The following is a 15,551-nucleotide window of genomic DNA, read 5'->3' as shown; positions in this document are numbered from 1 at the left end:
ACTATATGGTAGGCACTAAACTATGTCCCAAGGATGAAGAAAAGTGTAAGAAATTGTTCCTTCTCCTGAGGCATTCACAGGATAAGAGACATAAAATAAATGAATGCAATTACCTGAGGTGGCACTGAAATCTGACAAAGAGGATACAAACATAGTCAACTCTTCCAGGGGAGGTTAGTGAAGGCCACGCAGACATGCTTATCATACTACTGAGCCTTAAAGGTGAATAAAAGGGTAAAATGTCTCCAGGAAGAGAGATCACAGGATAAATGTGGATGATAATTGAATTGTAAGGTGTACACAAGATATTTCAAAGAGTTTATTATTTTGACCAAAAGTCAGGGCAAAGGATGAAAATTGAACCATGATCCTGGGCAGGTAGACAGCATTCAGAAAACAGAAATGCACATATTTTGGCTACAGAATTGATACTTATTTATGAAAATAGTGGAGAGTCAGTGCAGATTTCATGACAAGGGATGCCCAGGATGAAGTTCACATGTGGAAAAGCCATCCTGGGACAATGTCAGACACAGACTGTTGCCATCAGAAAAGTCAAAGCAATTGAGGATTACTAGGAGAGCACAGAGGACGTGTAAATGGAAAGATAGGAAATGAGTGGTCCCCAAATCTGGTTTAAGTCCGTCAAAAGAACAAAAATCTTGCATGAATACAGTTGTTCTCTTGAAATAATCACCTTCACCTTTTTGTCTTAACGAAAATGTGGCTACTCCCAAATGCAACACTTCTCTCACAACCCTTGTTGAAGACTGGAAAAGCAATTTTCTGGAGATGTCAGGGGCTGTGTCCCCATCAAAAATTAATACTTTGAAGATACAAGAGGCCTAATCCACAAGTTTCTCCATCTTACCTATTAGACAGAACTTAAACTCAGGGATGTGATAATGTACTTCCAGGCCTCTATAAGGCAGGAGGGTTAAATGAAAAGGAGGAAGCAAAACTGGCTCCCACTGACTTCTAACCAGATCTCCAAGAAACAGAGAATCAGTAGAAAAATCTCCCTCTTGAACAGACCAGTGTCTCTCAGGGAAATTATGCGCTCAGGGGTTGGAATAACCAGAGGAAATGTACCTAATGAGCAGATATAGGCATCTGTAAATGTCCCTTCTGCTGTAGTCCCTCAGCATGTGTCACCTTGGACTGGGTGGGACGTGGTTGCTGCTTATGGAGTCCTAAGTCTTGTTCATAACTGATGTTTGACTCCTTCTTGGTCTCTTGTCTGGTGATAGACCTTCAGTCTCCCTCCTCTACCATCCAAGCAGAAATCATATTTCTACTCAGAGACCGTCTTCTCAGAGACAACATCCAGGAGCCCTGTAGACACCATGGGAAAGGTTCAAGAGCAGGAAATCCAAGGTTTACCTGAGGTGACCTGAGAGCCAATCCTGCACAGCCCAGATTGCAGAGCTCACTGTGTTTGTTTGTTTGCTTTATCAAGTAATTAATGTATTCATTTGTAATGTCAAACCAAAAAGTGAACGTTGAATTCAGCAATACACGGGTCCAGTGTTGACAGTTAAATTAGAGTAATGGATGCTCAGTTAGAAAAGGGAATGAGAGGTGTAAAGTTCTCCCCACAAAAGCAGAACAGAATTCTAGGGATCTTTGCAGTTAATGAGTGTGGAAAAATAGCGTATCAACTGAGAAGGGAAGTTCCGTGAAGTGAGGGCGTTTCTTTCTTTATTTTTGAAGTGAAGCGTATTTGACTGTATTTCCCTAAAGATGAGAAAGATCCAGACTAAGGAATGCTTGAAAAGATTATCTTACATCAGCAGGTCATGAGGCATATCTATCATGCTATCTTCTCACTCTGGGTATTCGCATGATGGAAAATTATGTAACATGTGAAAAGAGGTATGCTAATGAGCTTTACTTTCCACTTATTTTATTACCCGTGAACCTGACTGTGTTTGTGGGTTTGTAGCCCTATGCTTCTCTGTTGTGAATTGTCCATGGGAGTCCTTAGCTTTTGTACGACGAGGTCACAGTGTTTCTATTCCTGTTTCTGTATTTATTCCTTCAAAAAATAAAAGGATTTTTTTTTCACCAACTAGCTGTTTTCCTTTTGGTTCACTGGTTCATGTATAGATCTACTGAGGAGAATGTGTAAGAGTTTATAAATTCTGTGGTCGATTCTATCAGTCATTTATCTTGTGTTCCTCCTTTGATTTTTTTGTAACTGAAAGATGAGCTGTCATTTTTATTCTTCACTTGAGAATCTTTGCTTTAAATAAAAATCAAAATGAAGGTTCCTCTGCATATTGTGCTAATAAATCACTCGTTATACATTTTTCCAACTTGTTTTAACATCTCTGTTAATCCTTGATTTTTTCTTTTTGTGTTTTGTGATTACATCTATTTCTAAAAGGTGTATCATTTTTGCCCATAATCTGGAAGCCAATCTCCTTTACATTTGATTAAAGATTATCTGTATCTACAATAAGCATATTTAAACTCCTATATCTTCATATGAAATAAAATTATAACTTTAGATACTGCTTCCTCTCTGAATTTCAAAAAAACCTTTTTGTTATATCCCTTTTTTCCAAGTCTTCAGCAATTGAATCATGAATAGCCACTCATGAATGTCATCAAATTTTAATATTTTATATTTGTATGAAGTTGATTTCTAATTTTCAATCTCTTTGGTTTCCTACAGTTGTTTTGAAAGTACTACATTCAGTCAATAGCATCCTCACTGTGATTCTTCCCTCCCTAAGTTGCTAGTTTTTTTTTTAAAAAAAACTTTTCTTTTGATGTATGTACCCATACATATTCACACACCTTAAGTTCAAATGCATAAGCAGACTCCTGTGCACATTAGAAGTGCTCTTTATGTTTTAGGAAAATGTTTTATTCCATCTTGTCTCTCCCTTTCTTTCTTACTCAGTGGTACCTTATGGACATCACTCTAATAAACCAGCAAAATGCTGATTCATTATTTTGATGGTCCCCAAATTTCTCATGATGTGGCTGTGCCATTTAAACTTTTGCTGTTCTTTTATATTCTTTATCAAAATTGCTGATATACCTATACAACTAAAACATTTTGAGATGGTTAATGAAAACTGTGGCTCTTACCGGGGCAATTTTGTTCCAAAGGGGCATTAACAGCACCCAGAGATGCTTTGGGCTGTGACATTGGGGAGGGGTGGGTGGAGGCCTGCAATGCACAGAACACACCCCACCTCAGACGATGATCTGTCCCAGAATGCCAATCGTGCTGAGATTGAGAAATTCTGAATTAAAGAAAATCTCTGTTTTTAATATTTAGAGCTGAGCTCTAAAATATTTCTTACTTCTCACATCCACTGCATAACAGAGATGGAATATCCTGAGATTATAGACAAAGAACCAAAGGCCTAAAAGTTCAGTTTCCTGTCATGAGGGAAATACATGAGAGAGATGTGTAAACTTGTGTATGCAGAAGCTGAACTACTGAGGCCAACTTTTGATGACAATGTCAGACCTAAGCTGTGTGAGAGCGTTCCTAGTGGAGGACGCCTCAAAATACCTACATCTGTCTCTAACACTGGACCACAGTGTGGACACTCAGAGTGGTCCACGGATCAAACCTGCAGCATCAACATCAACTGGGAGCAGTCACAAATGCAGAATCTCTGGACCAGCCTTACTCGCGCTGAATCAGAATCTGAATCTGAACAAGATCCACAAGTGATTTGTATGCACTTTGATGGTGGAGACACTCTGGTTTAGAATAGTATTTCTCAATCTTCCCACTGTTGACATTTGTGCTGCACAGTTCTTTGTGGTGGGGGCATTCTGTGCATTGTAGGACGCTGAGCAGTACACCTGGCCTCAGCCCATTAGGTGGCAGTTATACTTCCGCAGTTGTGAGAATCAAAAACATCTGCAGACAGTGCCAAGTGTCCTTGCAGGCAAAATTACCCCTGGTTGACGACTCCTGGCATAGAGCGTGAGAACCGAAAACAACTTGGAGTTTCAACAAGAACTCATCACTTACTCAGTCATAACTTTGGAGAAGTCACTTTACCCTTCTGAGCCCCATTTCTGAAAATGTAAAGTGAGGTTCATAATAGGGCTGACCACAAAGAATGGACTTTTAAAAACTTAAATGAGATAAGCCATATAAGAACCTAAGCTAGGTTTATGGTGCATAAAAGCATCTAAATATGTGTTATAATTAACTAACATTTACAAATGAAGGACTAAATGATAGCTCTTAATTTGTGCTAAAAGAATGAGACACCTAATAGAGTTGTCAAAAGTGCGATGAAGCCAATGGTTATGGTACGTATGGTTTTATATCAAAGGAACACACTATTCTTCCTGGTTGAAGACAGGAATACCAATTTTCTATAGATATCAAGAGCTGCTCCCCCCCACAAGTCAATAATTTGGAGCCTCAAGTAACTTAATCAAGTCAGATTCATCCATCTAGATTTGGAGAAAACACTAAATCAAGGTTGAGATAAATGCAAGGGAGGTTAGACTTCTTGAAGTCAAATGAGTGCATGGAGAAGGAGTAATAAAAAATGAATTCACTTGATTTCTAATCTGGTCTCTTGAAAAAAGAGAGTCAACAGGAATAATTTCTGTTGTGTCCAGACCAGTGTTTCACAGGGAATTGATGCACTCAGAGGTGGGAGTAACAATGCAAACAGCGCCTAGTGAGCAGACATAGGGAGCTGTAAACATCTCCTCTGTGACAGTCTATCCACATGCGCAACCTCTGAGCTGGACAGGGTATCGTTACTGCTCATGGAATCTTAAGTTTGGTTTGGGAACTGATGTTTGACTGCTTCCTGCTGTAGTGTCTGGAAACACAGCTTCAATCTCTAAGAACAGTCATCCAGGAAGGAATTCAGATTTCCACATGAAGACCTTTGTCCCAGAGGTCCCGTCCAGGTGAGTCTGAGAGCTCACTGGGTACTTCATAAAAGGTTCAGAGAGAGTGGAAGAAGAGAACTTTTACCTGAGGTCACCTGGGAGCCAAACCAGTCTAGCCAAAGCTGAAATATTGCCATTTTTTGATGAGTAGATTAACTAATTTATAATTAATTTATTTAATATGTTAAAAGTGAGAAGCATCTTTTGAACTCAGAAATACAAAGGTTGTTGTTACAATTAAATGATGGGACAAGAAGTCCAGTTGGATAAGAATGAAGAAGGAATGGGAGGTGTAAAACATTTCCAGTAAAATTAGAACATATCTGAGTTTTGCAGTTCATAGGAGTTGTAAAATATAGTTATGTTTGGAAGTACGTATAGTAAGCTAAAGACATTTTTTAAATATTTAAGAGGGGTGCATTTGAACATGTTCTGTATTTATTAGAAATTCCAGACCATGGAGGTAGGTATTACTTTGCAACAACAGTTCTTGAGAGGTACATTTTACAGTATTGTCTCCATGTTGGATAGCCAATAAAAAAAATGTATTTATTACGCAGAAAAGGTATGTTACAGAGTTTTATTTTACAATTATTTCATCCCCTAGAGTGGGGAAGCAATGGAGACACTCGAGAGGTAGCAGAAAAAAATTGGTCTCAATTTATAACCAGTGATAGTCATTCATTTACTAACAGGAAGAAGATATTTTAAGCATTTTTCACATACTGACTAAATCTGTCGACCACCTACAGACTATTTGGGTGAGGATATTCACATTTAGAATGGTCCTTTGGCTCTCCATAGATAAACAGTTAATATGTGGTAGTTCCAAGATTCAAAACTCAGTTTCCAATTGCAGAATTTTTGCATTTAATACTATTAAAAAGTCTTTTACCATTACATTTTTAAAAACCCCTCACAATACTTGCATGTTGTGTATTTTCTGTTATAAATCGAGGGCCCATTCGCTATGCTCATTTTTCTCGTCGGACGTTCGATTAGTAATATGTCTCATTATTGTAAGATTAAGTTATCTTCTCTTGAGGATAAACTGTGAGTTTTTTTGCTGCTTTCTTAGTTATTCTGAGCATCAAGGGGATTTAACTGGAGTTGGAATGCGCCAGAACCAAGGAAGTTTTCTCTTCATCACAATTGCTAGGAACCAACTGAGCTTGTTTGATTTTTTTTTTTCGCTTCATCTGTATCTTTCTTCTCTCAGTTTTTGAAGTGCTGTTTATGTTTTCTTAAATACGGGACCCAATGTTTATATGAATATAGAGTCCCATGTTTACATGTTCATGGGAGGCTTACAAGCTGGAATTTGTGTACACTTACATGCTTTCGTGTAAAGATAATCTGATGTTGACATCTTCCTTTGTATCATTTCTTTCCTAATTATTGTGGCTGGGGTCAGAAGTGTCTGGTAGTAGCACGGCCCCAGGAAGTCACAGCACAGTGTGTGTGTGTGTTTGTGTGTGTCTGCTGGTTGTGCGTGTGTGCCTGTGTATTTTGCGGGACTAACACAGTTCTAGGGGCAGTAGTACCTAGCCCATGTACTCCAAAACATGACCCTTAAAATACAGATGCCAGAATGTTAACTAATAGATGGAAATGACATGATCATTTCTACCCTGGGGATTTCTTGGAAACAAAATTAATAAAGAGCATTTGAATGTAGGGCTCTCTGTGTCTTGAAATTTCAGCTGACACCTGAGCTTATGAGATCTCTTTTCTACTCATCCATTTTATTCTCTCTCTCTCTGTTTACTGAGTAGATTTTTTAATGTTTATATTAATGGATGGCAGAAAATGGCCACCCCAATATGGAGCCCAAGTTTATTTGGGCTTAAGTAGTGGACTTTCTGGGAACCATGTCCATATTACACAGAAGAAGAGATCATTGATCTGGCCAACTTGGGTTGTGTTCATTCCTAGCATTTTCAGTATGTGTGGACCTGAGAAAGACATGGGAATAACACAACCCAGGAGGCCGTGGTGTGCCACAGGTGCATGTGTCTGTGTGACCTGTGGAGTGTGGGAAGTCCTCAGAAGAGGGGTAGCAGGACTCACATATACTAAGGTGACTCTTACAATAGATGGGCCAGTATTCAATCAAGACAAAGTACTATGACAGGGATCTGTTTCAATTCAGAAGATTAAAAAAAGGACAAGAGCTAGAGTGGATGAGGTTTCACCTGTAGCAGAGAGGCCACCTCACTCCATAACACTCTGACAAGATCTCTCATCACTCTCTCAGCCTCACGCACTTTGCAATGTTGACTTCACTTTTTTTGACTTGAACATCTGAAAGAAGCACCTTCCATGGGGCCTTTCCACTGACCATTCCCTCTGCCGGACAAACACTTCCCCACGTAAACTTGCATCTCCCTCTTTGTCCTACTTGAGGTCTCTGTTCACATGTCGCCTTGTTTTCAGGTCTTGGCTAAATATGCATGAAAAATAGAATACCCTCTTCACTCTCTCCTTTATGCCTGCTTTCCTTTTCCTCAGCCACCTGCACCATCTGAAATGTTATGTAATTTTATCATTTACCTACACTGCATATTCATCTCCATCATTGAGTTGTAGGGACTTTTGTTTTCAGGATCTTATATGCATGGGCAAGACAGTGCCTAAATCATGGTCAACACTCAGTTTACATTCCTCAAATGCATGAAGAACCTGTCATTAAAACTGTAGAATACATGACCCTTAAGAAAAAATGTTGATTAGGGCAAAAATTCCATATCAGATGTAGCATGAGGGATCCCCAAAGGGGCCATATCCATAGACATAATATTAACATGAATTTTTTGACTACAAATGATAAATTGTAGCATTTCAAGTATGTTAGTAATGCGAGTTTGTGTGAAAATTAGTCATTTTATTTCCTTCTTTCCTAGAAGTCACTTCCACCACATGGAACCAGGCAATAATACACAAATTTCAGGATTTCTTCTTCTGGGATTTTCAGAGAAACCAGAATGGCAGCTCCTCATATTTGGGCTTTTCCTCACTATGTACCTGATTACTGTGTGTGGAAATCTGCTCATCATCTTGGCTGTCAGTTCAGACTCCCTCCTCCACACACCCATGTACTTCTTCCTCTGCAACCTGTCCTTCGTAGATATCTGTTTCACCTCCACCACCATCCCAAAGATGCTGTGGAACATCCAGACACAAAGCAAAGTCATAACCTATGAGGGCTGCATCACACAGATTTATTTTCTCATACACTTTGGAGTGTTGGACATCTTTCTCCTAACAGTGATGGCCTATGACTGGTTTGTGGCCATCTGCCACCCCCTGCACTACACAGTCATCATGAACCACCGGCTCTGTGGACTGATGATTCTGGGATCCTGGATTGTGTGTATCCTGAATTCCTTATTACAAAGCTTAACGGCATTGAGGCTTTCCTTCTGTACCAATTTGGAAATCCCCCACTTTTTTTGTGAACTTAATCAGATGGTCCAACTTGCCTGTTCTGACACCTTTCTTAACAATGTGGTGATGTATTTTGCAGCCGTCCTGCTGGGTGGGGGTCCTTTTGCTGGTATCCTTTACTCTTACTCCAAGATAGTTTCCTGCATACGTGGAATCTCATCAGCTCAGGGGAAGTACAAAGCATTTTCCACCTGTGTGTCTCACCTCTCTGCTGTCTCCTTATTTTATTGTACAGTCTTAGGAGTGTACCTCAGCTCTGCTGCCACCCACAGCTCACACTCCAGTGCCACAGCCTCAGTGATGTACACTGTGGTCACACCCATGCTGAACCCCTTCCTCTACAGCCTGAGGAACAAAGACATAAAGAAGGCTCTCAAATCATTCTTTGTGAAGGAAACTACAATATTGTCCCAGCACTGAAGAAGTGCCCGTGATTGCAGAGGTCAAAACCTCAGGGACAGAAGATATGATCATTTGATCAGAGGTTTGAAGTGATATTGTTCTTTCTATTTATTTCCTGGTATTTCTACTTCTTTCACCTCAGCTTCTCTATTCAAGTAACTCCCTTTATTAAGCTTTCTGCTCTCTTTGATAACTAACATTTTTTCCCTTTGTTGTTTTCTTACTTTTCAAAATTTATTCCAGTCATGGATCAGAATATTTGTAAATTCCAATTTGCTTAATGAAACAGCATGGATTTTTTTTTAGAATATTTTTTCTCAAACGACATATATCATAACAAATAATTTTTCTTTTGTTTTACTAAAAGAATTATCATGAATTGTATTGCTTGTATGGAAAAAAAAACTGCACTTGATGACCAAGGCAGTTTGTATAATTTTATAATAGAGGAACTCTGAGAGCACAATTTTCACTTTATGCCAGGCATTCCTTTGTATGTCACTGTCTCAACTGCTCCTCCAGGTAATGTAGACTGTAACACACTGTGGTGATGTGTAATTGGTCACTGGGTTTTATTCTCCTCATTAGGGTCTTATGTTCTTTCAGTCTGGTGTCCACAAGGCCCACCCTAGTCACTGGCAAAATGCCCATCAAGCGCATTTTTCCCAGAGGACTTTTCATTGAAGGACAGGTTTCAATAAACACAGTGACTTAATATGACCTTAGAATCACAGAGGACTTTCAATTTTATGAAGCCAAACTTAGAACAACACCTTGTATTCTGTGCAGAATATTTATTTTTTTCTCTGTACATCTACTCATTGGAGTATGGAGGATTGGTAGCCATGTGTAAACGGTTTTGTATTTTTGAAGAAGGATTAATTGATGTTTTTCTACTTTTTATTGAATTAGCTTTTGTTTCTGCTTGCAAACTTCCAGTGTTATTTACAACACAAACGCTTTCATTGCTATAAAGAAAAAATGTTTTCCCCCTTCTAGGTATTGTCATCACTATGAAAGGGATGTTGAATGATCATTATCATTATCATCCATTATGCTCAGGATATCTATCTTTTATGATTAAAGAATGACCCAAAAGAGAGCTTGACTTCCTGTCCAGCCATGTGAATCTGGGTCCCAGTTTTCCTGAACAAACATGCATGTCCTTTCAGTCTTTCCTGGTTACCTGGAAATGAACCCTTATGAGAGGTTTAAAATACAGTTGTCTAAAATAAAATGAAATAACAGAGTAACTACGGATGCTGTCTTCAACAATAAGAACCAATGCCAAGAATAATCAGGAGCAGATTATTATAATGGTCCTCCCTTCTGTTCAATTTGTTTATTGAATCAGTTACCTGTTGCTTCATAACAAGCCATCCTGAAAGAAAAAGATTTAATATATTACCTTTATTACCAAAGGGATTGCTTGGTGGGGAGTTGTTCTGAGCTCTGCTGATCTCATCGTGGGTCTGCAAGCTGTGAGTCTCCACATTGTGTCTCTAAGGCTCATCCATGATATTGTGTGAGGCCATGTTGCTCTTCTCACTTGAATCAATATATGATCAGTTAACTCTGTTTCTATATATATATCTATATATATTTTGAGTAAGATTAGCCCTGCGTTAACATCCCCCACAAATCCTCTTCTTGTTGGTGAGGAAGACTGGCCCTGAGCTCACATCCGTGCCCATCTTCCTCTACTTTATATGTGGGACGCCTGCCACAGCTGTCTTGACAAGTGGTGCCATGTCCGCACCCGGGATCCGAATCAGTGAACCCCAAGCCACCGAAGCAGTTTTACCCAAAAAAAGTGGATCAAGTGTAAATTGCTTTAATTTACTTCTACTGTCCCTGTATCCATTGATGACACTTTTTTTCCACCCAGGTAGACGAGATGTCTCCTACCGCTGCTCAGTGTGAAGCAGCTGCTTGTGCTCTGGATCCTGTCCTGATCTCGGCACCTCTAGAATTTTCCCTTCTTAAGTAATTTGTTGAAGAATAATTACATACTACAAAGTGCACATATTTTACATGTAAAACTTGATGAATTAAAAGAGGCATACAAAATTATGCTACACACACTACATTTCCATTTGTGTAAAATTTAAGAAAGTTCACAATAAACTTTAATGACCTTTTAAGGTAGTTGTTAAAATTGGCTGAGACTTAGTCTTGCCCAAGTCCCCACCCCTGGGGCAGAAACCCACAAACAGGGGGACCTCACAAACCTGGAGCTTCTCCCCAAGGAGTGAGGGACTCACACCCCAATTCAAGCACCTCAACTCTGAAGATCTGTATTTGCAAGACAAGCCTCCAAAACATCTGAATTTGAAAACAATTGGGAATTATGACCATAAGCCCAAATGGATACAGAAAATGGAGAAACTGCTTTTAAGGCGTTTGGGCAAGTACTCACTTGCTTCAGTGTCCAACGCAGAAGGAGCAGTCTGAAAAGTGCCCAGACCATATGTGAAGGGGAATAATTTGCCAACCTTAATGCATCCACCAGAGGGGGAGTGCTCTGTCAAGGTTCTTTCTGAGGAAGGAGGCACTGGTGGCTACCATTTTTGCGCTCTCCCTTTGCTTTGGTTAAGTTCCCTCACTGATATCCCCTCTGCCTCGCTAAAGTGTCAGGCACCCCTCCTGTTCCCCCTCTGCCTTGCTAAAGCCAGTGCATGCCATCCCTGCCACCCCCACTGCCTAGCTAATGCCTGCAGGCACACTTCATGAGCTCTCCTTCTGCCACACTCCATAGTGCCAGTGTCTTGTGCAGGGGAGATTGTACATATACCTGGTACCCATGCTTTTTATTGTACCTACAGAGCCCCAGTTTTTAAGGTAGGAGCCTAGGGGACACCACTTGGAAAGCTGGCTCACGAGGCCAGGGGGGCTTGAGCTCTTGGGTCCCATGAACTGTAACCATCAGAGAGACAGTTCTTGGCTGGCAGCCACCCCAGGACACTTCACTGATGGAAGACTGAAACATAGCACATACTTTTTCCGAAAAAAGAGCCCTATTTACTTGCCCAGGTGCTTTGGCCTGACAAATTGTGGTCTACCATATTCATAAAGGCCAGGGGAGGCATTCCTAAGGAACAGAGGCCAGGGATGGAGTCTTTGGGCTCTCCCTCTGCCCTGCTCCAGCCTTCTGGTATCTCCCAGAAAGGAGTTTATACCCTTGTCTGGTGCTCCATTTTTTGCCGCTGCTGCGAGGGGACATCTCTATATCACCCGGCTCTGGAACCCAGCAGAGCTTATGTACACTGGCCCCTCAAGAATATAAAAAACAGAAAAAATGTCATTAAACAGAAACTGCCCTCAGGGCACAGCAAGGAGCAGGAGGCCCAGGAGCTCAGTCTCTCTGTGAAAGAGGCTTACAGCTTATCACTGCAGCTGCTGCCTGAGGGGCAGGCTTCTACTATAACACACATCTAAGGGCTCACCACAACCTACCCAGAGGTCTCAGAAGATAGGCCCTATCTAACACTCTCTGTACTGCATCTGGTCCACCAGTGTCTCTGGGTGGGGGGTTCCTCATGTCTGATGCGCCTGGTTTACATCCAGTACCTCAGCTTCTGTTGCTACTCAACAAGGGACTCTCCTTCATCGACTGGCTCTCAAACAGTGTCGACTGGAGGCACCTTCTTTGAACTCTCTCTGTCTTACCACAGCTCACTGGTACCTCCCAGAAAGGAGCTTATACACTTGGCATCTAGAGTCCTGGTTTTCCCAACTGTTGCACAAAAGACACTTCCAGATCACCTAGCCTGGAGGCTGGCAAGGTTTATAATGGTGGTCCCACAGGACTCTATACACTTGCATATTTTAAAACCTGCTGTCTGAGGTCTTATTTCAATTTGCCAGAAACTAGATGCTGACTAAGCTTCTGCCATTTGGAACACTGACAGGTCTTGGCACACCCACAACAACAGGAAGCTATGAAAAATAAAACAGGATGATTGGACATCATAAAGATTTGAGAGAAAACCAAGAATTAAGGCAAGGATAAACAATAAGTTTCATCTTCCACATGAGGCCATTCTTTCAAGATGGGGAAAAGTAACTGTTTCACCCAATTCATAGAAAAGACACAGATAATCAAGCAAAATGGGGACAAAAAAGAATATGTTAAGAACAGAAAAACAAGTGAAAACCTCAGAAAAAAATTTGATAAAACAGAGATAAGTAATTTTCCTGATAAAGATATCAAAATAATGGTCATAAAGGTACTCTTCAAACTCAGGAAGAAGAGATGAACACATTGAGAATTTCAACAAAGTGGTATAAAGTTTAAGAAAGTACCAAATGGAATACACAGAGCTGAACAAAACAATAACTGAACTGAAAAATACACTCCAGGGGTTCAACATCTGATGAGATGAAGCAGAAGAAAGGATCAGTGCCCTCAAGGACAGGACAGTGGCACATACCCAAACAGAGCAGCAAAAAGAAAAAAGAATTATAAAAAGTCACCATACCTTGAGACAACATCAAATAGAATAACATCCACATTATAGGGGTACCAGAAGGAGAAGAGGGAGAGAAAGGGACAAAAAATTTATATTTGAAGAAACAATGACTGAAAACTTTCCTAACCTTGGGAAGGAAACAGACATCCAGATCCAGGAAGTCCTGAGAATTCTAAATAGGATGAACCCAAAGAGATCCACACTCAGATGCAGTATAATTAAAATGTCAAAAATTACAGATAAAGAGAAAATCTTAAAAGCACCATGACAAAACCAACTTGTTTCATGCAAGGGAACCAACATATTAATATCAGCAGATTTTTAAGCAAAACCTTCTCAGCCAGAAAAGAGAGGCACAATTTATTCAAAGTGCTGATAAAAAAAAAAATGGTTTCCACCAAGAATACTTTACCTGGGAAAGTTTTCATTTAGAATTGAGGAAGAAATAAAGAATTTTCAGGACAAGCAGAAGCTAAAAGTGTTCATCACCACTAAACCAGCCTTACAAGGAATGTTAAAGGGACACCTTTAAGCTGAAAAAAGGCACTAATTAGCAACAACAAAACATATGAAATTATAAATCTCACTGTTAAGGTAAATATATACCAAAGGCAGTGAATTGATCACATATAAAGCTGGTATGAAGATAAAGACAAAAGTAGTAAAAATAACTATAACTACAATAATAGGTTAAGGGATACACAGAATAAAATGATGTTAAATGTGACATCAAATTATGAAACATGAGGAGAGAGCAAAAATGCAGTTTTATAATGTGCTCTAACTTGTTATCAATATAAAGTAGACTGTTATAAATATAGCTTGCTTTATGTAAGCTACATGGTAACCACAAAGCAAAAACCTATAGTAGATAAACAAAGATAATGGGAAAGGAATCTAAGCATAATAGTGAAGAAAGTCATCAAACCATAAAAGAAGAGACCAAGAGAAGAAGAAAGTAACAGAGAGTAACTACTGAAACAGCCAGAAAATAATTTTAAAAACAGCAGTAAACACACACTTGTCAATAATTGCTTTGAATGCAAATGTACAAAATTCTCCAGTCAAGAAACACAGAGTGGCTGAATGGATCTAAAAATAAGACCCATCTATATGATGCCCACAAGAGACTGAATTCAGATGTAAGAATATACACACACTGAAAGTTAAAAGATGGATAAAAGATGTTGTATTCCAATTAAAACCAAAAGAAAGCTGAGATAACTATGCTTAATTTCATACAAAATAGGTTTTAATACAAAGACTGCAGTAATATACAAAGAGGGCATTACATAATGATAAAGGGGTCAATCCAACAACAAGATCTACCATTTATAAATACTTATGCAGCCAACGTAAAAGCACCTAAATATAAAAAGCCAATATTAAAGACAGAAATTGACAGCAATACAATAATTGTAGAGGACTTTAATACCCCACTTACATTAATGGATAAATCATCAAGACAAGAAGGAAAATTCAGCCTTAAATATCACACTAGGCCAGATGGACTTAATCAATATATATAGAACATTCCACCCAAAAGCAGTGGAACACACATTCTTTTCAAGTGTGCATGAAACATTCTGCAGGATAGATCATATGATAGGCCAAAAATAGTCTCAATAAATTTAGGAAGGTTGAAATCACATCAAGCATCTTTTCCAACCACAATGGTGTGAAACTGGAAATCAGTTAAAAGAAGAAAACTAGAAATCGCAAATATGTGGAAATAAAACACCACTTTACTGAACAACTAATATGTCAAAAAATAAGTCAAAAGAGAAATTTAAAAAGACCTGGAGACAAATTAAAATGTAAATATCACATACCCAAATTTATGATATTATGCAAAGCATTTCTAAAAGGGAAGTCACAGTGATACAGACATACCTCGGGACAGAAGAAAAATCTCAAATAAACAATCTAACTTGACATTTCAAGGAAGTGGGAAAAGAACAAACGAAGCCCAAAGGTAGTAGAAGGAAGGAAATAAAGATCTCAGAGGGAAATAAATGAAATAGAGGGAAAAAAAGATCAATATAACTAAAAGGTGGGTCTTTGAAAAGACAAGCACAGTTTATAAACCTTTAGCCAGGCTCCACAGCCACAAACAAAGACAGGACTTGACTGCATGACATCTGAAATGAAAGAGGAGACATCACAACTGATACCACAGAAATGCAGTATCGTGAGACACTACATGAACAATTATACACCAGGAATTGGACTACCTAGAAGAAATGGTTAAATTCCTAGAAATATACAGCCTTCCAAGCCTGCAGCATGAAGAAATAGAAAATCTCAATAAACCAATTGCTAGCAAGAAGATTGATA

General features: G+C 39.3%; 1 protein-coding gene across 1 annotated transcript; it reads left to right on the top strand.

Moving 5' to 3' along the window:
* Positions 1-7,911: 7,911 nt before the first annotated feature.
* Positions 7,912-8,760, top strand: LOC124236767 (olfactory receptor 7A17-like). The gene is made up of 2 exons (XM_046655737.1): positions 7,912-8,259; positions 8,545-8,760. The coding sequence occupies exons 1-2, from the start codon at positions 7,912-7,914 to the stop codon at positions 8,758-8,760; spliced, it is 564 nt and encodes a 187-aa protein (XP_046511693.1).
* The last annotated feature ends 6,791 nt before the right edge of the window (positions 8,761-15,551 follow it).

Source organism: Equus quagga, chromosome 3, assembly GCF_021613505.1.
Source record: "Equus quagga isolate Etosha38 chromosome 3, UCLA_HA_Equagga_1.0, whole genome shotgun sequence".
NCBI classification, from domain to species: Eukaryota; Metazoa; Chordata; class Mammalia; order Perissodactyla; family Equidae; genus Equus; species Equus quagga.
Note: the sequence above shows the minus strand (reverse complement) of the source record. Positions and strands in the feature narration are given on the sequence as shown.